Raw genomic sequence first — 25,191 nt, 5'->3', positions numbered from 1 at the left:
GGCTATCAGCAGAGTCCCAACACCTTACCACAACTACACCTGGCTATCAGCAGAGTCCCAACACCTTACCACAACTACACCTGGCTATCAGCAGAGTCCCAACACCTTACCACAACTACACCTGGCTATCAGCAGAGTCCCAACACCTTACCACCACTACACCTGGCTATCAGCAGAGTCCCAACACCTTACCACCACTACACCTGGCTATCAGCAGAGTCCCAACACCTTACCACCACTACACCTGGCTATCAGCAGAGTCCCAACACCTTACCACCACTACACCTGGCTACTTCAACAGCTCTGGTGGACATTCCTGCCCACAGCACAAGGTGCACCTGTGTAATGATCGTGCTGTTTAAACAGCTTCTTGATATGCCACACCTGTCAGGTGGATGGATTATCTTGGCAAAGGAGAAATGCTCACCAGCAGTGATGTAAACAAAGTTGTGTTTTTGAGACATTTTTGTGCGTATGAAACATTTCTGGGATCTTTTATTTCATCTCATAAAACATAGAGACACTTTACATGTTGTGTTTATATTGTAGCTCAGTGTACATGACTATTGAATCGTCCCTGAACAGTCTGGATTTCAGAGACAGACTGAGGGCTCAAATATGACCACAGCTAAAAACCAGTCGATTGCCATTTTCTCATTTTATTTACAGCTTTTCGTCTGCGAGGAAACAAGTACAAAATGTCTTCATAGTGAATGGTGGAAGATCAAAACGGCCTACCTCAATCCCCCAGGCACCCTTACAGATCTACTATCTTAAATTTGACCGGTTTCTCACGGGAAAACTTTTAGAAGTTTACATTTCCTGCTGTGCAGCAACATTCTCTGCAACAACAGAGAGCTCAAATGAAGATAGCAGATCGGTATGATCTGACCTCATCACTTACTAAACACACACAGGAGAACATGAGCTATTAAAAGCTGATTCTGGGTCAAGGATAGGGTTTATAAAAAACACCTGGATGAGGTTTAGGGGATAATAAGCAGGCTGGCTGAGGGTTAGTGTTTATAGACCGAACAACGCCATTTATCTGTGACTATAGCACCTTATTTAAGGTAGGCTAATCAGTCAGTCTTCAACATCTCTGTTTTATTTAAGCTTCTCTGTGTGGTGGTCATACTCCTACACCACCACTAGAGGTCACTGGTCAGGGAGGTCATATGAACCCTCTTCTGATGTCAGCCGGCCGGTTCCCAGCAGGTCTCAGCCCCCTTCGTCCAATCAGCCCTCCTGCTGTGGGATCGTGACCCGGGAGCGGACCAATAGGGTCGTAGCGGGGGCGGGGCAGAATACCACCGGGGATGCCAGGTCTCTGGTCGTACTCCCCACCGATGATGCCAGGCGGGTAGAAGGGGAAGGGGTTGTTGGGGAGGGGGTGGAGGGGGTAGAGCGGTGGGGGGACAGGGTGGTAACGGGGCATGTGGTGCCGGTAACTGGCTGCTTCTCTCCTCCACTTGTACTTCTTCTTGTAGAGCTGAAATTAAAACGATACCAGAGAGTTAGACAGTGTCTGAGTCCTAAATGATACCAGAGAGTTAGACAGTGTCCTAAATGATACCAGAGAGTTAGACAGTGTCCTAAATGATACCAGAGAGTTAGACAGTGTCTGAGTCCTAAATGATACCAGAGAGTTAGACAGTGTCTAAGTCCTAAACGATACCAGAGAGTTAGACAGTGTCCTAAATGATACCAGAGAGTTAGACAGTGTCCTCAACGATACCAGAGAGTTAGACAGTGTCTGAGTCCCAAAGGGAACCCTACTCCCTATATAGTGCACTACTATAGACCAGAGGCCTATTCCCTATATAGTGCACTACTTTAGACCAGAGCCCTATTCCCTATATAGTACACTACTATAGACCAGGGCCCTATTCCCTATATAGTGCACTACTTTAGACCAGAGCCCTATTCCCTATATAGTACACTACTTTAGACCTGAGCCCTATTCCCTATATAGTGCACTACTTTAGACCAGAGCCCTATTCCCTATATAGTGCACTACTATAGACCAGAGGCCTATTCCCTATATAGTGCACTACTTTAGACCAGAGCCCTATTCCCTATATAGTACACTACTATAGACCAGGGCCCTATTCCCTATATAGTGCACTACTATAGACCAGGGCCCTATTCCCTATATAGTGCACTACTATAGACCAGAGGCCTATTCCCTATATAGTGCACTACTTTAGACCAGAGCCCTATATAGTACACTACTTTAGACCAGGGCCCTATTCCCTATATAGTGCACTACTTTAGACCAGAGCCCTATTCCCTATATAGTGCACTACTTTAGACCAGAACCCTATTCCCTATGTAGTGCACTACTTTAGGCCAGAGCCCTATTCCCTATATAGTACACTACTATAGACCAGAGTCCTATTCCCTATATAGTGCACTACTTTAGACCAGGGCCCTATTCCCTATATAGTGCACTACTATAGACCAGAGCCCTATTCCCTATATAGTGCACTACTTTAGACCAGAGCCCTATTCCCTATATAGTACACTACTTTAGACCAGGGCCCTATTCCCTATATAGTGCACTACTTTAGACCAGAGCCCTATGCCCAATATAGTACACTACTTTAGACCAGAGCCCTATTCCCTATATAGTGCACTACTTTAGACCAGAGCCCTATGCCCAATATAGTACACTACTTTAGACCAGAGCCCTATTCCCTATATAGTACACTACTATAGACCAGATCCGATGTTGATATGTGTTGTATCTATAGAATCTATATCCATCTGTTGTAAACAGGAACAGATACTGATGAGACAGCATGTTACTCTGATGTCAGCCGGGGTTTCAGTGATGTCAGATTGTAGCTGGGATTTCAGTGATGTCAGATTGTAGCTGGGGTTTCAGTGACGTCAGATTGTAGCTGGGGTTTTATTAATGTCAGATTGTAGCTGGGGTTTCAGTGACGTCAGATTGTAGCTGGGGTTTCAGTGATGTCAGATTGTAGCTGGGGTTTTATTAATGTCAGATTGTAGCTGGGGTTTCAGTGATGTCAGATTGTAGCTGGGGTTTCAGTGATGTCAGATTGTAGCTGGGGTTTCAGTGACGTCAGATTGTAGCTGGGGTTTCAGTGATGTCAGATTGTAGCTGGGGTTTTATTAATGTCAGATTGTAGCTGGGGTTTCAGTGATGTCAGATTGTAGCTGGGGTTTTATTAATGTCAGATTGTATCTGGGGTTTCAGTGACGTCAGATTGTAGCTGGGCTTTCAGTGATGTCAGATTGTAGCTGGGGTTTTATTAATGTCAGATTGTAGCTGGGGTTTTATTAATGTCAGATTGTAGCTGGGGTTTCAGTGACGTCAGATTGTAGCTGGGGTTTCAGTGAAGTCAGATTGTAGCTGGGGTTTCAGTGACGTCAGATTGTAGCTGGGGTTTCAGTGACGTCAGATTGTAGCTGGGGTTTCAGTGACGTCAGATTGTAGCTGGGGTTTCAGTGACGTCAGATTGTAACTGGGGTTTCAGTGACGTCAGATTGTAGCTGGGGTTTTATTAATGTCAGATTGTAGCTGGGGTTTTATTAATGTCAGATTGTAGCTGGGGTTTCAGTGACGTCAGATTGTAGCTGGGGTTTTATTAATGTCAGATTGTAGCTGGGGTTTCAGTGACGTCAGATTGTAGCTGGGGTTTCAGTGACGTCAGATTGTAGCTGGGGTTTTATTAATGTCAGATTGTAGCCGGGGTTTCAGTGATGTCAGATTGTAGCTGGGGTTTTATTAATGTCAGATTGTAGCTGGGGTTTCAGTGACGTCAGATTGTAGCTGGGGTTTCAGTGACGTCAGATTGTAGCTGGGGTTTTATTAATGTCAGATTGTAGCTGGGGTTTCAGTGATGTCAGATTGTAGCTGGGGTTTCAGTGATGTCAGATTGTAGCTGGGGTTTCAGTGACGTCAGATTGTAGCTGGGGTTTCAGTGACGTCAGATTGTAGCTGGGGTTTTATTAATGTCAGATTGTAGCTGGGGTTTCAGTGACGTCAGATTGTAGCTGGGGTTTCAGTGATGTCAGATTGTAGCTGGGGTTTCAGTGATGTCAGATTGTATCTGGGGTTTCAGTGACGTCAGATTGTAGCTGGGGTTTCAGTGACGTCAGATTGTAGCTGGGGTTTTATTAATGTCAGATTGTAGCTGGGGTTTCAGTGACGTCAGATTGTAGCTGGGGTTTCAGTGACGTCAGATTGTAGCTGGGGTTTCAGTGATGTCAGATTGTAGCTGGGGTTTTATTAATGTCAGATTGTAGCTGGGGTTTTATTAATGTCAGATTGTAGCTGGGGTTTCAGTGACGTCAGATTGTAGCTGGGATTTTATTAATGTCAGATTGTAGCTGGGGTTTCAGTGACGTCAGATTGTAGCTGGGGTTTCAGTGACGTCAGATTGTAGCTGGGGTTTTATTCATGTCAGATTGTAGCTGGGGTTTCAGTGACGTCAGATTGTAGCTGGGGTTTCAGTGACGTCAGATTGTAGCTGGGGTTTCAGTGACGTCAGATTGTATCTGGGGTTTCAGTGACGTCAGATTGTAGCTGGGGTTTTATTAATGTCAGATTGTAGCTGGGGTTTCAGTGACGTCAGATTGTAGCTGGGGTTTCAGTGACGTCAGATTGTAGCTGGGGTTTCAGTGACGTCAGATTGTAGCTGGGGTTTTATTAATGTCAGATTGTAGCTGGGGTTTTATTCATGTCAGATTGTAGCTGGGGATTTATTAATGTCAGATTGTAGCTGGGGGTTTATTAATGTCAGATTGTAGCTGGGGTTTCAGTGACGTCAGATTGTAGCTGGGGTTTTATTAATGTCAGATTGTATCTGGGGTTTCAGTGACGTCAGATTGTAGCTGGGTTTTCAGTGATGTCAGATTGTAGCTGGGGTTTTATTAATGTCAGATTGTAGCTGGGGTTTCAGTGATGTCAGATTGTAGCTGGGGTTTCAGTGATGTCAGATTGTAGCTGGGGTTTCAGTGACGTCAGATTGTAGCTGGGGTTTCAGTGATGTCAGATTGTAGCTGGGGTTTTATTAATGTCAGATTGTAGCTGGGGTTTCAGTGATGTCAGATTGTAGCTGGGGTTTTATTAATGTCAGATTGTATCTGGGGTTTCAGTGACGTCAGATTGTAGCTGGGGTTTCAGTGATGTCAGATTGTAGCTGGGGTTTCAGTGACGTCAGATTGTAGCTGGGGTTTCAGTGACGTCAGATTGTATCTGGGGTTTTATTAATGTCAGATTGTAGCTGGGGTTTTATTAATGTCAGATTGTAGCTGGGGTTTCAGTGACGTCAGATTGTAGCTGGGGTTTCAGTGAAGTCAGATTGTAGCTGGGGTTTCAGTGACGTCAGATTGTAGCTGGGGTTTCAGTGACGTCAGATTGTAGCTGGGGTTTCAGTGACGTCAGATTGTAGCTGGGGTTTCAGTGACGTCAGATTGTAGCTGGGGTTTCAGTGACGTCAGATTGTAGCTGGGGTTTTATTAATGTCAGATTGTAGCTGGGGTTTTATTAATGTCAGATTGTAGCTGGGGTTTCAGTGACGTCAGATTGTAGCTGGGGTTTTATTAATGTCAGATTGTAGCTGGGGTTTCAGTGACGTCAGATTGTAGCTGGGGTTTTATTAATGTCAGATTGTAGCTGGGGTTTCAGTGATGTCAGATTGTAGCTGGGGTTTTATTAATGTCAGATTGTAGCTGGGGTTTCAGTGACGTCAGATTGTAGCTGGGGTTTCAGTGACGTCAGATTGTAGCTGGGGTTTTATTAATGTCAGATTGTAGCTGGGGTTTCAGTGATGTCAGATTGTAGCTGGGGTTTCAGTGATGTCAGATTGTAGCTGGGGTTTCAGTGACGTCAGATTGTAGCTGGGGTTTCAGTGACGTCAGATTGTAGCTGGGGTTTTATTAATGTCAGATTGTAGCTGGGGTTTCAGTGACGTCAGATTGTAGCTGGGGTTTCAGTGATGTCAGATTGTAGCTGGGGTTTCAGTGATGTCAGATTGTAGCTGGGGTTTCAGTGACGTCAGATTGTAGCTGGGGTTTCAGTGACGTCAGATTGTAGCTGGGGTTTTATTAATGTCAGATTGTAGCTGGGGTTTCAGTGACGTCAGATTGTAGCTGGGGTTTCAGTGACGTCAGATTGTAGCTGGGGTTTCAGTGATGTCAGATTGTAGCTGGGGTTTCAGTAACGTTAGATTGTAGCTGGGGTTTTATTAATGTCAGATTGTAGCTGGGGTTTTATTAATGTCAGATTGTAGCTGGGGTTTCAGTGACGTCAGATTGTAGCTGGGATTTTATTAATGTCAGATTGTAGCTGGGGTTTCAGTGACGTCAGATTGTAGCTGGGGTTTCAGTGACGTCAGATTGTAGCTGGGGTTTTATTAATGTCAGATTGTAGCTGGGGTTTCAGTGACGTCAGATTGTAGCTGGGGTTTCAGTGACGTCAGATTGTAGCTGGGGTTTCAGTGACGTCAGATTGTATCTGGGGTTTCAGTGACGTCAGATTGTAGCTGGGGTTTTATTAATGTCAGATTGTAGCTGGGGTTTCAGTGACGTCAGATTGTAGCTGGGGTTTCAGTGACGTCAGATTGTAGCTGGGGTTTCAGTGACGTCAGATTGTAGCTGGGGTTTCAGTGACGTCAGATTGTAGCTGGGGTTTTATTAATGTCAGATTGTAGCTGGGGTTTTATTCATGTCAGATTGTAGCTGGGGTTTTATTAATGTCAGATTGTAGCTGGGGGTTTATTAATGTCAGATTGTAGCTGGGGTTTCAGTGACGTCAGATTGTAGCTGGGGTTTTATTAATGTCAGATTGTATCTGGGGTTTCAGTGACGTCAGATTGTAGCTGGGGTTTCAGTGACGTCAGATTGTAGCTGGGGTTTCAGTGACGTCAGATTGTAGCTGGGGTTTCAGTGATGTCAGATTGTAGCTGGGGTTTTATTAATGTCAGATTGTAGCTGGGGTTTCAGTGACGTCAGATTGTAGCTGGGGTTTCAGTGACGTCAGATTGTAGCTGGGGTTTTATTAATGTCAGATTGTAGCTGGAGTTTCAGTGACGTCAGATTGTAGCTGGGGTTTCAGTGATGTCAGATTGTAGCTGGGGTTTCAGTGATGTCAGATTGTAGCTGGGGTTTCAGTGATGTCAGATTGTAGCTGGGGTTTCAGTGATGTCAGATTGTAGCTGGGGTTTCAGTGACGTCAGATTGTAGCTGGGGTTTTATTAATGTCAGATTGTAGCTGGGGTTTCAGTGACGTCAGATTGTAGCTGGGGTTTCAGTGACGTCAGATTGTAGCTGGGGTTTTATTAATGTCAGATTGTAGCTGGGGTTTCAGTGACGTCAGATTGTAGCTGGGGTTTCAGTGACGTCAGATTGTAGCTGGGGTTTCAGTGACGTCAGATTGTAGCTGGGGTTTTATTAATGTCAGATTGTAGCTGGGGTTTTATTAATGTCAGATTGTAGCTGGGGTTTTATTAATGTCAGATTGTAGCTGGGGTTTCAGTGACGTCAGATTGTAGCTGGGGTTTTATTAATGTCAGATTGTAGCTGGGGTTTCAGTGACGTCAGATTGTAGCTGGGGTTTTATTAATGTCAGATTGTAGCTGGGGTTTCAGTGATGTCAGATTGTAGCTGGGGTTTTATTAATGTCAGATTGTAGCTGGGGTTTCAGTGACGTCAGATTGTAGCTGGGGTTTCAGTGATGTCAGATTGTAGCTGGGGTTTCAGTGACGTCAGATTGTAGCTGGGGTTTCAGTGACGTCAGATTGTAGCTGGGGTTTTATTAATGTCAGATTGTAGCTGGGGTTTTATTAATGTCAGATTGTAGCTGGGGTTTTATTAATGTCAGATTGTAGCTGGGGTTTCAGTGACGTCAGATTGTAGCTGGGGTTTCAGTGACGTCAGATTGTAGCTGGGGTTTCAGTGACGTCAGATTGTAGCTGGGGTTTCAGTGATGTCAGATTGTAGCTGGGGTTTCAGTGATGTCAGATTGTAGCTGGGGTTTCAGTGACGTCAGATTGTAGCTGGGGTTTCAGTGATGTCAGATTGTAGCTGGGGTTTTATTAATGTCAGATTGTAGCTGGGGTTTCAGTGATGTCAGATTGTAGCTGGGGTTTCAGTGATGTCAGATTGTAGCTGGGGTTTTATTAATGTCAGATTGTAGTTTTATTGATATCTAAAAACAGTCACTAATGACTAGAGACTTACTATCTGTGGGTTGATTCCAGGGATGATGTATAGAATAAATAGAGCTGAGAATACTGGGACCTGACTCACCTCTCTCCACTGAGTGTCTCTGGCTCTGCTGTGGTCCTGGCCGTCTGCAACAGTCAAATAACAATCTCCATTACACAATATGCACTCAATAACTAACATATATTTAATAGACTTAGTTCTGCTCTGACACGTAGAATCTAACATATCTATAATACAGACGTCTCAGGAGAACAGACCTAGATTCTACATGTCAGAGCAGAACTCACATATCTTTAATACAGACACCGACATGTTATTTAACAGACACTCTGGAAAGAGACCCTCCAGATAGACCTCCAGACAGACCAGAGACCTCCAGACAGACCAGAGTCCCTCCAGACAGACCAGAGTCCCTCCAGACAGACCAGAGACCTCCAGAGACCTCCAGACAGACCAGAGACCCTCCAGACAGACCAGAGACCTCCAGAGACCTCCAGACAGACCAGAGACCCTCCAGACAGACCAGAGACCCTCCAGACAGACCAGAGACCCTCCAGACAGACCAGAGACCCTCCAGACAGACCGGAGTCCCTCCAGACAGACCGGAGTCCCTCCAGACAGACCGGAGTCCCTCCAGACAGACCGGAGTCCCTCCAGACAGACCGGAGTCCCTCCAGACAGACCGGAGTCCCTCCAGACAGGCCAGAGTCCCTCCAGACAGGCCAGAGTCCCTCCAGACAGGCCAGAGACCTCCAGACAGACCAGAGACCTCCAGACAGGCCAGAGACCTCCAGACAGGCCAGAGACCTCCAGACAGACCAGAGACCCCGAGACAGACCAGAGACCCCGAGACAGAGCAGAGACCCCGAGACAGACCAGAAACCTCCTGTCTTTTATGTGTGTTTATAAATATATCCGTGTGTGTGTGTGTGTGTGCGTTCGTCCTACCTCGGAAGTCTCTGCGGTAGAGGTGTCTCCAGAGGGCCGGGTCTGTGGTGGTCTGGTGGAGGTGTCTGTTGACCGAGGAGAGGGCCAGGAGAGAGGAGACATCCAGCAGTCTCAGGACCCTCAGTAACAGCTCTGGAGGAAGGACTGGCAGGCCAAACACTGCTGGCAGGGCCATGGCTGTTATACCACCACCAGAGAACAGGGGGAGACAGAGAGTTACAACACTGTTGGCAGGGCCATGGCTGTTATAAAATCAAATTTTATTTGTCACATACACATGGTAGCAGATGTTAATGCAAGTGTAGTGAAATGCCACCACCAGACAACAGGGGGAGACAGAGAGTTACAACACTGCTGGCAGGACCATGGCTGTTATACCACCACCAGACAACAGGGGGAGACAGAGAGTTACAACACTGCTGGCAGGGCCATGGCTGTTATACCACCACCAGACAACAGGGGGAGACAGAGAGTTACAACACTGCTGGCAGGGCCATGGCTGTTATACCACCACCAGACAACAGGGGGAGACAGAGTTACAACACTGTTGGCAGGGCCATGGCTGTTATACCACCACCAGACAACAGGGGGAGACAGTTACAACACTGCTGGCAGGGCCATGGCTGTTATACCACCACCAGACAACAGGGGGAGACAGAGAGTTACAACACTGCTGGCAGGGCCATGGCTGTTATACCACCACCAGACAACAGGGGGAGACAGAGAGTTACAACACTGCTGGCAGGGTCATGGCTGTTATACCACCACCAGACAACAGGGGGAGACAGAGAGTTACAACACTACTGGCAGGGCCATGGCTGTTATACCACCACCAGACAACAGGGGGAGACAAGGAGTAATGGATTTGACACATTGGTCATTAACGTTTGCTATTCAATGATTTTAAATGATTGCAGTGAGATCTGAGACCAATGTCATATTTCCAGATATTCCCTTCTTAATAACAGTACTACATATCGCCGTGTTTGGAGGAAGAAGAAGGATGAGTACAACCCCAAGAACACCATCCCAACCGTGAAGCATGGAGGTGGAAACATCATTCTTTGGGGATGCTTTTCTGCAAAGGGGACAGAACGACTGCACCGTATTGAGGGCAGGATGGATGGGGCCATGTATCGCGAGATCTTGGCCAACAACCTCCTTCCCTCAATAAGAGCATTGAAGATGGGTCGTGGCTGGGTCTTCCAGCATGACAACGACCCGAAACACACAGCCAGGGCAAATAAGGAGTAGCTCCGTAAGAAGCATCTCAAGGTCCTGGAGTGGCCTAGCCAGTCTCCAGACCTGAACCCAATAGTAAATCTTTGGAGGGAGCTGAAAATCCGTATTGCCCAGCGACAGCCCCAAAACCTGAAGGATCTGGAGAAGGTCTGTATGGAGGAGTGGGTCAAAATCCCTGCTGCAGTGTGTGCAAACCTGGTCAAGAACTACAGGAAACGTATGATCTCTGTAATTGCAAACAAAGGTTTCTGTACCAAATATTAAGTTCTGCTTTTCTGATGTATCAAATACTTATGTCATGCAATAAAATGCTAATTAATTACTTAAAAATCATACAATGTGATTTTCTGGATTTTTGTTTTAGATTCCGTCTCTCACAGTTGAAGTGTACCTATGATAAAAATTACAGACCTCTACATGCTTTGTAAGTAGGAAAACCTGCAAAATCAGCAGTGTATCAAATACTAGTTCTCCCCACTGTATCTACCTCCCAGTACTATTTATTTAATAACAGTACTATATATCTACATCCCAGTACTATATATCTACATCCCAGTACTATATATTTAATAACAGTACTATATATCTACATCCCAGTACTATATATCTACATCCCAGTACTATATATTTAATAACAGTACTATATATCTACATCCCAGTACTATTTATTTAATAACAGTACTGCATATCTACTTCACAGAACTATATATTTAATAACAGTACTACATATCTACATCCCAGTAATATATATGTAATAACAGCACTATATATCTACATCCTAGTACTATATATTTAATAACAGTACTACATATCAACCTCCCAGTACTATATATTTAATAACAGTACTATATATCTTCATCCCAGTACTATATATCTACATCCCAGTACTATATATCTACATCCCAGTACTATATATTTAATAACAGTATTATATATCTACATCCCAATACTATATATCTACATCCCAGTACTATATATCTACATCCCAGTACTATATGTTTAATAACAGTACTATATATCTACATCCCAATACTATATATCTACATCCCTGTACTATTTATTTAATAACAGCACTATATATCCACATCCCAATACTATATATCTACATCCCAGTACTATATATTTAATAACAGTACTATATATCTACATCCCAGTACTATATATTTAATAACAGTACTATATATCTACATCCTAGTACTATATATTTAATAACAGTACTATATATCTACATCCCAGTACTATTTATTTAATAACAGTACTATATATCTACATCCCAGTACTATTTATTTAATAACAGTACTGCATATCTACTTCACAGAACTATATATTTAATAACAGTACTACATATCTACCTCCCAGTACTATATATTTAATAACAGTACTATATATATCTACATCCCAGTACTATATATGTAATAACAGTACTATATATCTACATCCTAGTACTATATATTTAATAACAGTACTACATATCTACCTCCCAGTACTATATATTTAATAACAGTACTATATATCTACATCCCAGTACTATATATTTAATAACAGTACTATATATTTAATAACAGTACTATATTTAATAACAGTACTATATATATCTACATCCCAGTACTATATATCTACATCCCTGTACTATTTATTTAATAACAGCACTATATATCCACATCCCAATACTATATATCTACATCCCAGTACTATATATTTAATAACAGTACTATATATCTACATCCCACTACTATATATTTAATAACAGTACTATATATCTACATCCTAGTACTATATATTTAATAACAGTACTATATATCTACATCCCAGTACTATTTATTTAATAACAGTACTATATATCTACATCCCAGTACTATATATCTAATAACAGTACTATATATCCACATCCCAGTACTATATATTTAATAACAGTACTATATATCTACATCCCAGTACTATATATTTACATCCCAGTACTATATATTTACATCCCAGTACTATATATTTAATAACAGTATTATATATCTACATCCTTGTACTATATATTTAATAACAGTACTGTATATCTACATCCCAGTACTGTATATCTACATCCCAGTACTATATATTTACATCCCAGTACTATATATTTAATAACAGTATTATATATCTACATCCTTGTACTATATATTTAATAACAGTACTATATATCTACATCCCAGTACTATATATTTACATCCCAGTACTATATATTTACATCCCAGTACTATATATTTAATAACAGTATTATATATCTACATCCTTGTACTATATATTTAATAACAGTACTATATATCTACATCCCAGTACTATATATTTACATCCCAGTACTATATATTTACATCCCAGTACTATATATTTAATAACAGTACTGTATATCTACATCCCAGTACTATATATTTAATAACAGTACTATATATCTACATCCCAGTACTATTTATTTAATAACAGTACTATATATCTACATCCCAGTACTATTTATTTAATAACAGTACTATATATCTACATCCCAGTACCTTCTCTGGCTGAAGCTATCAGAGGATACACCAGCTGGTCTTTGAAGACCCGGGACAACTTCCTCAGCTCTGTGTAGACGGCCGCTGCACTGTCACCTGTGGATCAACACACAGAACAGACACTGTCACCTGGAACAGTACAGACAGAACCGACACTATCACCTGGAACAGGACAGACACTATCACCTGGAACAGAACAGACACTATCACCTGGAACAGAACAGACACTATCACCTGGGACAGAACAGACACTATCAACTTGGAACAGAACAGACACTATCAACGTGGAACAGAACAGACACTATCACCTGGAACAGGACAGACACTATCAACCTGGAACAGAACAGACAGAACAGACACTATCACCTGGAACAGTACAGACAGAACAGACAGTATCACCTGGAACAGTACAGACAGAACAGACACTATCACCTGGAACAGAACAGACAGAACAGACACTATCACCTGGAACAGGACAGACACTATCACCTGGAACAGAACAGACACTATCACCTGGAACAGAACAGATAGAACAGACACTATCACCTGGAACAGGACAGACACTATCAACCTGGGACAGAACAGACACTATCAACCTGGGACAGAACAGACACTATCAACCTGGAACAGGACAGACACTATGACCTGGAACAAAACAGATAGAACAGACACTACCAACTGTAGATAAACACACACTAACCTGTCCACTGGTCAGTCACACTAACCTGTCCACGGGTCAGTCACACTAACCTGTCCACGGGTCAGTCACACTAACCTGTCCACGGGTCAGTCACACTAACCTGTCCACGGGTCAGTCACACTAACCTGTCCACGGGTCAGTCACACTAACCTGTCCACGGGTCAGTCACACTAACCTGTCCACGGGTCAGTCACACTAACCTGTCCACGGGTCAGTCACACTAACCTGTCCACTGGTCAGTCACACTAACCTGTCCACTGGTCAGTCACACTAACCTGTCCACTGGTCAGTCACCAGACAGACACTAACCTGTCCACATTTTTAGTCACCAGACACACACTAACCTGTCCACTGGTCAGTCACACTAACCTGTCCACTGGTCAGTCACACTAACCTGTCCACTGGTCAGTCACACTAACCTGTCCACTGGTCAGTCACACTAACCTGTCCACTGGTCAGTCACACTAACCTGTCCACTGGTCAGTCACACTAACCTGTCCACTGGTCAGTCACACTAACCTGTCCACTGGTCAGTCACACTAACCTGTCCACTGGTCAGTCACACTAACCTGTCCACTGGTCAGTCACACTAACCTGTCCACTGGTCAGTCACACTAACCTGTCCACTGGTCAGTCACACTAACCTGTCCACTGGTCAGTCACACTAACCTGTCCACTGCTCAGTCACACTAACCTGTCCACGGGTCAGTCACACTAACCTGTCCACGGGTCAGTCACACTAACCTGTCCACTGGTCAGTCACACTAACCTGTCCACTGGTCAGTCACACTAACCTGTCCACGGGTCAGTCACACTAACCTGTCCACGGGTCAGTCACACTAACCTGTCCACTGGTCAGTCACACTAACCTGTCCACTGGTCAGTCACACTAACCTGTCCACTGGTCAGTCACCAGACAGACACTAACCTGTCCACTGGTCAGTCACCAGACACACACTAACCTGTCCACTGGTCAGTCACACTAACCTGTCCACTGGTCAGTCACACTAACCTGTCCACTGGTCAGTCATACTAACCTGTCCACTGGTCAGTCACACTAACCTGTCCACTGGTCAGTCACACTAACCTGTCCACTGGTCAGTCACACTAACCTGTCCACTGGTCAGTCACACTAACCTGTCCACTGGTCAGTCACACTAACCTGTCCACTGGCCAGTCACCAGACATACACTAATCTGTCCACTGGTCAGTCACACTAACCTGTCCACTGGTCAGTCACCAGACACACTAACCTGTCCACTGGTCAGTCACACTAACCTGTCCACTGGTCAGTCACACTAACCTGTCCACTGGTCAGTCACACTAACCTGTCCACTGGTCAGTCACACTAACCTGTCCACTGGTCAGTCACACTAACCTGTCCACTGGTCAGTCACACTAACCTGTCCACTGGTCAGTCACACTAACCTGTCCACTGGTCAGTCACACTAACCTGTCCACTGGTCAGTCACACTAACCTGTCCACTGGTCAGTCACACTAACCTGTCCACTGGTCAGTCACACTAACCTGTCCACTGGTCAGTCACATAGGTGGAGGGTTTCAGCGACAGTTTCCTCACTGTGTCCACCTGCTGGTTCATCTTCAGGGTGGCTGCAGAGGGGAGCAATACACAGATCAATCAGGGGGGAGACCAATCAATAATGATAAGCAGAGATGGGTCAAACATATAGCTATGTCAAAGACTGAGACTGCCTTCCAGATGGCCCCTATAGAGCCCTTCCAGATGGCCACTATAGAGCCCTTCCAGATGGCCCCCTATAGAGCCCTTCCAGATGGCCACTATAGAGCCCTTCCAGATGGCCACTATAGAGCCCTTCCAGATGGCCACTATAGAGCCCTTCCAGATGGCCACTATAGAGCCCTTCCAGATGGCCACTATAGAGCCCTTCCAGATGGCCACTATAGAGCCCTTCCAGATGGCCCCTATAGAGCCCTTCCAGATGGCCACTATAGAGCCCTTCCAGATGGCCCCTATAGAGCCCTTCCACATGGCCCCCTATAGAGCCCTTCCACATGGCCCCCTATAGAGCCCTTCCAGATGGCCACTATAGAGCCCTTCCACATGGCCCCCTATAGAGCCCTTCCACATGGCCCCTATAGAGCCCTTCCAGATGGCCCCCTATCGAGCCCTTCCACATGGCCCCCTATCGAGCCCTTCCAGATGGCCCCCTATCGAGCCCTTCCAGATGGCCCCCTATAGAGCCCTTCCAGATGGCCCCCTATAGAGCCCTTCCAGATGGCCACTATAGAGCCCTTCCAGATGGCCCCTATAGAGCCCTTCCAGATGGCCCCTATAGAGCCCTTCCAGATGGCCCCTATAGAGCCCTTCCAGATGGCCCCCTATAGAGCCCTTCCAGATGGCCCCTATAGAGCCCTTCCAGATGGCCCCCTATAGAGCCCTTCCAGATGGCCCCCTATAGAGCCCTTCCAGATGGCCCCCTATAGAGCCCTTCCAGATGGCCCCTATAGAGCCCTTCCAGATGGCCCCTATAGAGCCCTTCCAGATAGCCACTATAGAGCCCTTCCAGATGGCCCCCTATATAGCCCTTCCAGATGGCCCCCTATAGAGCCCTTCCGGATGGCCCCCTATATAGCCCTTCCAGATGTCCCCCTATAGAGCCCTTCCACATGGCCCCTATAGAGCCCTTCCACATGGCCCCCTATAGAGCCCTTCCACATGGCCCCCTATAGAGCCCTACGGTCCTTCCAGATGGCCCCCTATAGAGCCCTACGGTCCTTCCAGATGGCCCCCTAAAAGAGCCCTACGGTCCTTCCAGATGGCCCCCTATAGAGCCCTACGGTCCTTCCAGATGGCACCTATAGAGCCCTAGGGTCCTTCCAGATGGCCCCCTAATAGAGCCCTACGGTCCTTCCAGGTGGCCCCCTATAGAGCCCTACGGTCCTTCCAGATGGCACCTATAGAGCCCTAGGGTCCTTCCAGATGGCCACTATAGAGCCCTTCCACATGGCCCCCTATAGAGCCCTTCCACATGGCCCCTATAGAGCCCTTCCACATGGCCCCCTATAGAGCCCTTCCACATGGCCCCTATAGAGCCCTTCCAGATGGCCCCCTATCGAGCCCTTCCACATGGCCCCCTATCGAGCCCTTCCAGATGGCCCCCTATAGAGCCCTTCCAGATGGCCCCCTATAGAGCCCTTCCAGATGGCCCCCTATAGAGCCCTTCCAGATGGCCACTATAGAGCCCTTCCAGATGGCCCCTATAGAGCCCTTCCAGATGGCCCCTATAGAGCCCTTCCAGATGGCCCCTATAGAGCCCTTCCAGATGGCCCCTATAGAGCCCTTCCAGATGGCCCCCTATAGAGCCCTTCCAGATGGCCCCCTATAGAGCCCTTCCAGATGGCCCCCTATAGAGCCCTTCCAGATGGCCCCCTATAGAGCCCTTCCAGATGGCCCCTATAGAGCCCTTCCAGATGGCCCCTATAGAGCCCTTCCAGATGGCCACTATAGAGCCCTTCCAGATGGCCCCCTATATAGCCCTTCCAGATGGCCCCCTATAGAGCCCTTCCAGATGGCCCCCTATATAGCCCTTCCAGATGTCCCCCTATAGAGCCCTTCCACATGGCCCCCTATAGAGCCCTTCCACATGGCCCCCTATAGAGCCCTACGGTCCTTCCAGATGGCCCCCTATAGAGCCCTACGGTCCTTCCAGATGGCCCCCTAATAGAGCCCTACGGTCCTTCCAGATGGCCCCCTATAGAGCCCTACGGTCCTTCCAGATGGCCCCCTATAGAGCCCTACGGTCCTTCCAGATGGCACCTATAGAGCCCTAGGGTCCTTCCAGATGGCCCCCTATAGAGCCCTACGGTCCTTCCAGATGGCCCCCTATAGAGCCCTACGGTCCTTCCACATGGCCCCCTATAGAGCCCTACAGTCCTTCCAGATGGCCCCCTATAGAGCCCTATGGTCCTTGCCGATGGCCCCTATAGAGCCCTATGGTCCTTCCAGATGGCCCCCTATAGAGCCCTATGGTCCTACCAGATGGCCCCTATAGAGCCCTATGGTCCTTCCAGATGGCCCCTGTAGAGCCCTTCCAGATGGCCCCCTATAGAGCCCTTCCAGATGGCCCCTATAGAGCCCTACGGTCCTTCCAGATGGCCCCCTATAGAGCCCTTCCAGATTGCCCCCTATAGAGCCCTTCCACATGGCCCCCTATAGAGCCCTTCCACATGGCCCCCTATAGAGCCCTTCCACATGGCCCCCTATAGAGCCCTTCCACATGGCCCCCTATAGAGCCCTATGGTCCTTCCAGATGGCCCCTATAGAGTTCTATGGGGCTACCCGATGGCCCCCTATAGAGCCCTATGGTCCTTCCAGATGGCCCCCTATAGAGCCCTATGGTCCTTCCAGATGGCCCCTATAGAGCCCCGTGGTCCTTCCGATGGCCCCTATAGAGCCCTATGGTCCTTCCAGATGGCCCCTATAGAGCCCTTCCAGATGGCCCCTATAGAGCCCTATGGTCCTTCCAGATGGCCCCCTATAGAGCCCTTCCAGATGGCCCCCTATAGAGCCCTTCAGATGGCCCCCTATAGAGCCCTACGGTCCTTCCAGATGGCACCTATAGAGCCCTAGGGTCCTTCCAGATGGCCCCCTATAGAGCCCTACGGTCCTTCCAGATGGCCCCCTATAGAGCCCTACGGTCCTTCCAGATGGCCCCCTATAGAGCCCTACAGTCCTTCCAGATGGCCCCCTATAGAGCCCTATGGTCCTTGCCGATGGCCCCTATAGAGCCCTATGGTCCTTCCAGATGGCCCCCTATAGAGCCCTATGGTCCTTCCAGATGGCCCCTATAGAGCCCTATGGTCCTTCCAGATGGCCCCTGTAGAGCCCTTCCAGATGGCCCCCTATAGAGCCCTTCCAGATGGCCCCTATAGAGCCCTATGGTCCTTCCAGATGGCCCCCTATAGAGCCCTTCCAGATGGCCCCCTATAGAGCCCTTCCACATGGCCCCCTATAGAGCCCTTCCACATGGCCCCCTATAGAGCCCTTCCACATGGCCCCCTATAGAGCCCTTCCACATGGCCCCCTATAGAGCCCTATGGTCCTTCCAGATGGCCCCTATAGAGTTCTATGGGGCTACCCGATGGCCCCCTATAGAGCCCTATGGTCCTTCCAGATGGCCCCCTATAGAGCCCTATGGTCCTTCCAGATGGCCCCTATAGAGCCCCGTGGTCCTTCCGATGGCCCCTATAGAGCCCTATGGTCCTTCCAGATGGCCCCTATAGAGCCCTTCCAGATGGCCCCTATAGAGCCCTATGGTCCTTCCAGATGGCCCCCTATAGAGCCCTTCCAGATGGCCCCCTATAGAGCCCTTCAGATGGCCCCCTATAGAGCCCTTCCACATGGCCCCTATAGAGCCCTTCCACATGGCCCCCTATAGAGCCCTTCCAGATGGCCCCTATAGAGCCCCATGGTCCTTCCAGATGGCCCCCTATAGAGCCCTTCCACATGGCCCCCTATAGAGCCCTTCCAGATGGCCCCCTATAGAGCCCTTCAGATGGCCCCCTATAGAGCCCTTCCACATGGCCCCTATAGAGCCCTTCCAGATGGCCCCTATAGAGCCCTTCCAGATGGCCCCCTATAGAGCCCTTCCAGATGGCCCCCTATAGAGCCCTTCCACATGGCCCCCTATAGAGCCCTTCCACATGGCCCCCTATAGAGCCCTTCCACATGGCCCCCTATAGAGCCCTTCAGATGGCCCCCTATAGAGCCCTTCCACATGGCCCCTATAGAGCCCTTCCACATGGCCCCTATAGAGCCCTTCCAGATGGCCCCCTATAGAGCCCTTCCAGATGGCCCCTATAGAGCCCTTCCAGATGGCCCCCCTATAGAGCCCTTCCAGATGGCCCCCCTATAGAGCCCTTCAGATGGCCCCCTATAGAGCCCTTCCAGATGGCCCCCTATAGAGCCCTTCCACATGGCCCCCTATAGAGCCCTTCCAGATGGCCCCCTATAGAGCCCTTCAGATGGCCCCCTATAGAGCCCTTCCACATGGCCCCTATAGAGCCCTTCCAGATGGCCCCCTATAGAGCCCTTCAGATGGCCCCCTATAGAGCCCTTCCACATGGCCCCCTATAGAGCCCTTCCAGATGGCCCCCTATAGAGCCCTTACAGACGGCCCCCTATAGAGTCCTTACAGACGGCCCCCTATAGAGCCCTTCCAGATGGCCCCTATAGAGCCCTTCCAGATGGCCCCCTATAGAGCCCTTCACATGGCCCCCTATAGAGCCCTTCCACATGGCCCCTATACCCTTCCACATGGCCCCCTATAGAGCCCTTCCAGATGGCCCCTATAGAGCCCTTCCAGATGGCCCCCTATAGAGCCCTTCCAGATGGCCCCCTATAGAGCCCTTCCAGATGGCCCCCTATAGAGCCCTTCCAGATGGCCCCCTATAGAGCCCTTCCAGATGGCCCCTATAGAGGAGCCATATGGTCCCTGGTCAGAAGTAATAAACCCCATTTGGGACACAGCTTTGAGAAACAGTGAGACTGACCGTTGATAACCAGTACGGGTCCCATGGGGACAGCTAGGACCAAGGCCAGGCTGTCGTCACAGAGAGGATGGGCATACTGCAGTCTGTACAGCCCTCCTGGTGCCCTCCACCCAGCTGGCATCTCACCAGGACGCCCCTCAGAGCCCTACACACACACACACCATTTAGGGAATAGGGTTCTGGTCAACAGTAGTGCACTATGTAGGGACTAGGGTGCCATTTGGGATGCAAATCCCAGAGAGAATCTCAATTGCATACTCCTAGCGTCCTCTCTCCTCGCCTCCTTCTCAAACCCATTGGATGAGAAAGCCAGAGGTCCCTCCCACCTGACCTTCTCCTCCAATGGGTTTTGAGGAAGGAAGCAGAGAGGAATGCGAGGAGTATTCAATTGAGATTGTCTCCCCCAGTCTCCTGTAGAGGCTTACCTGACACAGGAAGCCAGTCTCCACCATCAGGAGGTGGACTGCCACCATCAGGGCATCACAGGTACTGCTGCTCTGAGCCTGGTGGTACAGAACCTCCAGGGAATGGGGTACCTTCCCTCCTTCTGCCTCCCCACACAGCATGGGCTCCCACACCCACTGACCTGCCTCTTCTTCCTGCTCCTCCTCCTCTCTGACCACTTCCTGTTGAGGCTCCGCCCCCTTGCTGGTGCTGGCCTGGATCAACAACACAAATCAGCATGGTGACTATCTGGTACTGAGAAGAAAGTCAACAGCAGTGTCCTATTAGAGTTATACAAAACTCACAGTACAAGCATACGATTTGCACACACATTACATACATACATACATACATACACACACACACACATACATACATAGTTTTTCCCTCTCAATCTACACAATAGCCCATAATGAGAAAGCAAAAACAGGTTAAGACATTAAAAACCTAAAATATGACATTTACATAAGTATTCAGACCCTTAATTCAGTACTTTGTTGAAGCACCTTAGGCAGCGATTACAGCCTCCAGTCTTCTTGGGTCTGACGCTACAAGCTTGGCACACCTGTATTTGGGGGAGTTTCTCCCATTCTTCTCTGCAGATCCTCTCAAGCTCTGTCAGGTTGGATGGGGAGCGTTGCTGCACAGCTATTTTCAGGTCTCTCCAGAGATGTTCGATCGGGTTCAAGTCCGGGCTCTGTGGCTGGGCCACTCAAAGACATTGAGACTTGTCCCGAAGCCACTCCTGCGTTGTCTTGTCTGTGTGCTTAGGGTTGTTGTTCTGTTGGAAGGTGAACCTTCCCCCCAGTCTGAGGTCCTGAGCGTTCTGGAGCAGGTTATCATCAAGGATCTCTGTACTTTGCTCCGTTCATCTTTCCCTCGATCCTGACTAGTCTCCCAGTCCCTGCAGCTGAAAAACATCCCCACAGCATGATGCTGCCACCACCATGCTTCACCGTAGGGATGGTGCCAGGTTTCCTCCAGACGTTACGCTTGGCCTTCAGACCAAACAGTTCAATCTTGGTTTCATCAGACCAGAGAATCTTGTTTCTCATGGTCTGAGAGTCTTTAGGTGCCTTTTGGCAAACTCCAAGGGGGTTGACATGTGCCTTCTATAGAGGAGTGGCTTCCATCTGGCCACCCTAGAATAAAGGCCTGATTGGTGGAATGCTGCAGAGATGGTTGTCCTTCTGGAAGGTTCTCCCATCTCCCCAGAGAAACTCTGGAGCTCTGTCAGAGTGACCATCGGGTTCTTGGTCAGCTCCTTGACCATGGCCCTGCTCGAGTCTTGGTGGTTCCAAACTTCTTCCATTTAAAAATGGAGGCCACCGTGTTCTTGGGTACCTTCAATGCTGCAGAAATTGATTGGTACTCTTCTCCAGACCTGTGCCTCGACACCATCCTGTCTCTGAGCTCTTTGGACAACTCCTTCGACCTCATGGCTTGGTTTTTGCTCTGACATGCACTGTCAACTGAGGGACCTTATATAGACAGGTGTGTGCCTTTCCAAATCATGTCCAATCAATTGAATTTACCACAGTTGGACTCCAAGTTGTAGAAAAATCTCAAGGATGATCAATGGAAACAGGATGCACCTGAGCTCAATTTTGAGTATCATAGCAAAGGGTCTGAATACTTATTTATTATTGTAAATAAGGTATGTTTTTTTTATTTTTTTTATAAATTTGCAAAAAATTCTAAAAATCTGTTTTCACGTTGTCATTATGGGGTATTGTGATGTCATTATGGGGTATTGTGATGTCATTATGGGGTATTGTGATGTCATTATGGGGTATTGTGATGTCATTATGGGGTATTGTGATGTCATTATGGGGTATTGTGTGTAGATTGAAGAGGAAAAAAATTATTGAATCAATTATAGAATAAGGTTGTAACTTAACAAAATGTGGAATAAGTCAAGGGGTCTGAATACTTGTATTGTAATATACTACTACTATATTCTACTACTACAATACTGTAATAAAATATACTACTGGTGTTAGGAGATGAGGGCTCACCTCACTGGAGCGTTGGGCTGGTGGGTGTACAGCTTGGTACAGCCCAGGACTACTACTACTGCTGCTGCTGCTGTTGCTGGGTAACTGGCGGGCTGAAGAGGCAAAGGCAGCAGAGGAAGCAGGGGAGCCTGAGGGCACAGCCTGGCGGGCTGAGGGAGCAGGGGCAGCGAAGGGCACAGCCACAGATGGAGGCAAGATGACACAGACCAGGTCCCCAGTGACGATGCCACAGGAGGACAAAGTCTGACCAGAGTCAGATAGAAGATCTGAGCCATTCAGGGACAAGGTGAACTCTGTGTCTGGGCTGTGGGGGACAGAGGAGAGTTAGGATCTGAGCCCCAACCACTATGGGTAAACTTTACAGCATTCAACATGTGGTCCTCATACTTTACTAACAATATATAAACACAAATAATACACAGCTACTGCCAAGTTAAACCTTTAAAATAACCTTCCACGCTAACGGAACTACACCAAGACATCGATTTTTCACTTTTAAACGTTTGCTAAACACAAACCATTGTTTTCTAAGTTTAATAAACCAGACAACTATGAACAATGACCTCTTTGAATAATTTACACAATACATTTATAAAAAGACCACATTTACTGGAAAAACTCCAGATGCAAAGTTTGGTTCCAGAATTACAGTAAAATCTCCCTTAGTTTTATTCTGTTAGCAAACTTAGTTTCTGCCCAGTTCTTCCTCTAAAGTTGTTTTTGGAACATTTTAAGTGGGCATTTTTAAACGTCGTCCTTGTGCATAGAGTTGTATGGTTTGTTAAACTTTGAAATCAATGTTTTTTGTTCGGCAGACATTTTAGAGTGAAAATCTGAGTCTACCATGGAATTGCCCTTTAGCAACAGAAGGAGAAAGTGTCTAACCTGAGGGACTAACTAACCTGAGGATCTAACTAACCTGAGGGACTAACCTGAGGGACTAACTAACCTGAGGGACTAACCTGAGGGACTAACTAACCTGAGGGACTAACCTGAGGGACTAACTAACCTGAGGGTCTAACTAACCTGAGGATCTAACTAACCTGAGGGACTAACCTGAGGGACTAACTAACCTGAGGGACTAACCTGAGGGACTAACTAACCTGAGGGTCTAACTAACCTGAGGGTCTAACTAACCTGAGGGACTAACTAACCTGAGGGACTAACTAACCTGAGGGTCTAACTAACCTGAGGGACTAACCTGAGGGACTGACCTGAGGGACTAACCTGAGGGACTAACCTGAGGGACTAACTAACCTGAGGGACTAACTAACCTGAGGGACTAACTAACCTGAGGGACTAACTAACCTGAGGGTCTAACTAACCTGAGGGACTAACCTGAGGGACTGACCTGAGGGACTAACCTGAGGGACTAACTAACCTGAGGGTCTAACTAACCTGAGGCCATGTGAAGGCAGAAGGATCTCTCTGATTTGAACATTGAGCTCTGTCAGAGTGGGCTCCTCTCCCTCCAGCTTCACCCGGCTGGTCTGCTTGTTTATCCTCACACGTAGTTTCATGCTTAGGAGAGAGAGACCGACGGGACAGGGAGGGAGAGAGAGAGACAGAGAGGGAGAGAGAGACCGATGGGACAGGGTTAGGTAACCAACACACAGAACACGATCAGACAGGTTAAGGACACAAATTCAATCATTCAGACCCAAGACACTTAATTGTGGTCTTCTCTCCCTGGTTCATCATGAATCATTACGGTCATCTTCCAAAACACCCTTTCACAAAGCGCCCAACTTTCTGAGCATGATGTCAGTATTCACATTGAAGTAGAAAACACTTGGCAACGCCAAGTCACCTCTTCACAGTAGAAACACAATGCTAGCTGGAATTCTTTCACTTTCATTTCCTGCCAACTGCGTTAAGAAAGACTGAATTATGAAGGTAAAATGGTAACATTCATCAGTGTAACAATCTAACGTTATAGCAGGTACACTGGCCTAGAAATTCATACTGTATACAGATACGTTTCATTATGCACAGCACACTTCTGGTATGATGGTGTTTATCTAGCGAGAACAATACAAACCTACATGTAGAAGAGCAGCTAGCTGGTTAACCTATCTGGTAGCTAGCTAGCCAGCAGTATTTCACTTACTTTAGTTTAGTTGTTGTCTCTTGTTAACTTATTGCAAGCCTTAATCATTTCACACCATACAGTTCATGTTAACTAAAGAGGTCTTAATTGCAAGTAGAGCTAGTTGAAGATTTCAACGTATTACAATCGAGAAGTAGAAGAGGCTTTGACAGAAGCTAGATGGTCAACAAAATGTTATCAAATAGTTGACTTCAACTACGGAAAGAGATTAGCGTTCTGACTTCAACTACGGAACGAGATTAGCGTTCTGACTTCAACTACGGAAAGTCAAAAAAGACTAATACAGGAAAATAATAACCACAAATGTTTTCAAAAAATAAAACTCTGCTAGGACATTAGGGAACGTGTATTTGTTAGGAACGACTATAATATGGTGTTATCCAAGATCAATGTTTCAATCCATTCAAAAATAAACGCGATAGATTTAAAAACATTTACAGCTGCGTCATTATTCAGTTTTCCAAAAACGCGTTTTG

General features: G+C 47.0%; 1 protein-coding gene across 1 annotated transcript; it reads right to left on the bottom strand.

Moving 5' to 3' along the window:
* Nucleotides 1-463: 463 nt before the first annotated feature.
* On the bottom strand, nucleotides 464-24,933 carry LOC139392726 (F-box only protein 7-like). Its single transcript, XM_071140926.1, has 10 exons — nucleotides 24,716-24,933; nucleotides 24,004-24,126; nucleotides 22,606-22,909; nucleotides 20,569-20,802; nucleotides 20,144-20,288; nucleotides 15,137-15,220; nucleotides 12,909-13,004; nucleotides 9,151-9,327; nucleotides 8,284-8,327; nucleotides 464-1,492 (listed from the first exon to the last, which is right to left on the bottom strand). Exons 2-10 carry the CDS (start codon nucleotides 24,123-24,125, stop codon nucleotides 1,175-1,177), a joined length of 1,524 nt encoding a protein of 507 aa, XP_070997027.1. The 5' UTR covers nucleotide 24,126; nucleotides 24,716-24,933; the 3' UTR covers nucleotides 464-1,174.
* Nucleotides 24,934-25,191: the final 258 nt, after the last annotated feature.

This window comes from Oncorhynchus clarkii, chromosome 33, assembly GCF_045791955.1.
Source record: "Oncorhynchus clarkii lewisi isolate Uvic-CL-2024 chromosome 33, UVic_Ocla_1.0, whole genome shotgun sequence".
In the NCBI taxonomy this organism is placed as follows: Eukaryota; Metazoa; Chordata; class Actinopteri; order Salmoniformes; family Salmonidae; genus Oncorhynchus; species Oncorhynchus clarkii.
Note: the sequence above shows the minus strand (reverse complement) of the source record. Positions and strands in the feature narration are given on the sequence as shown.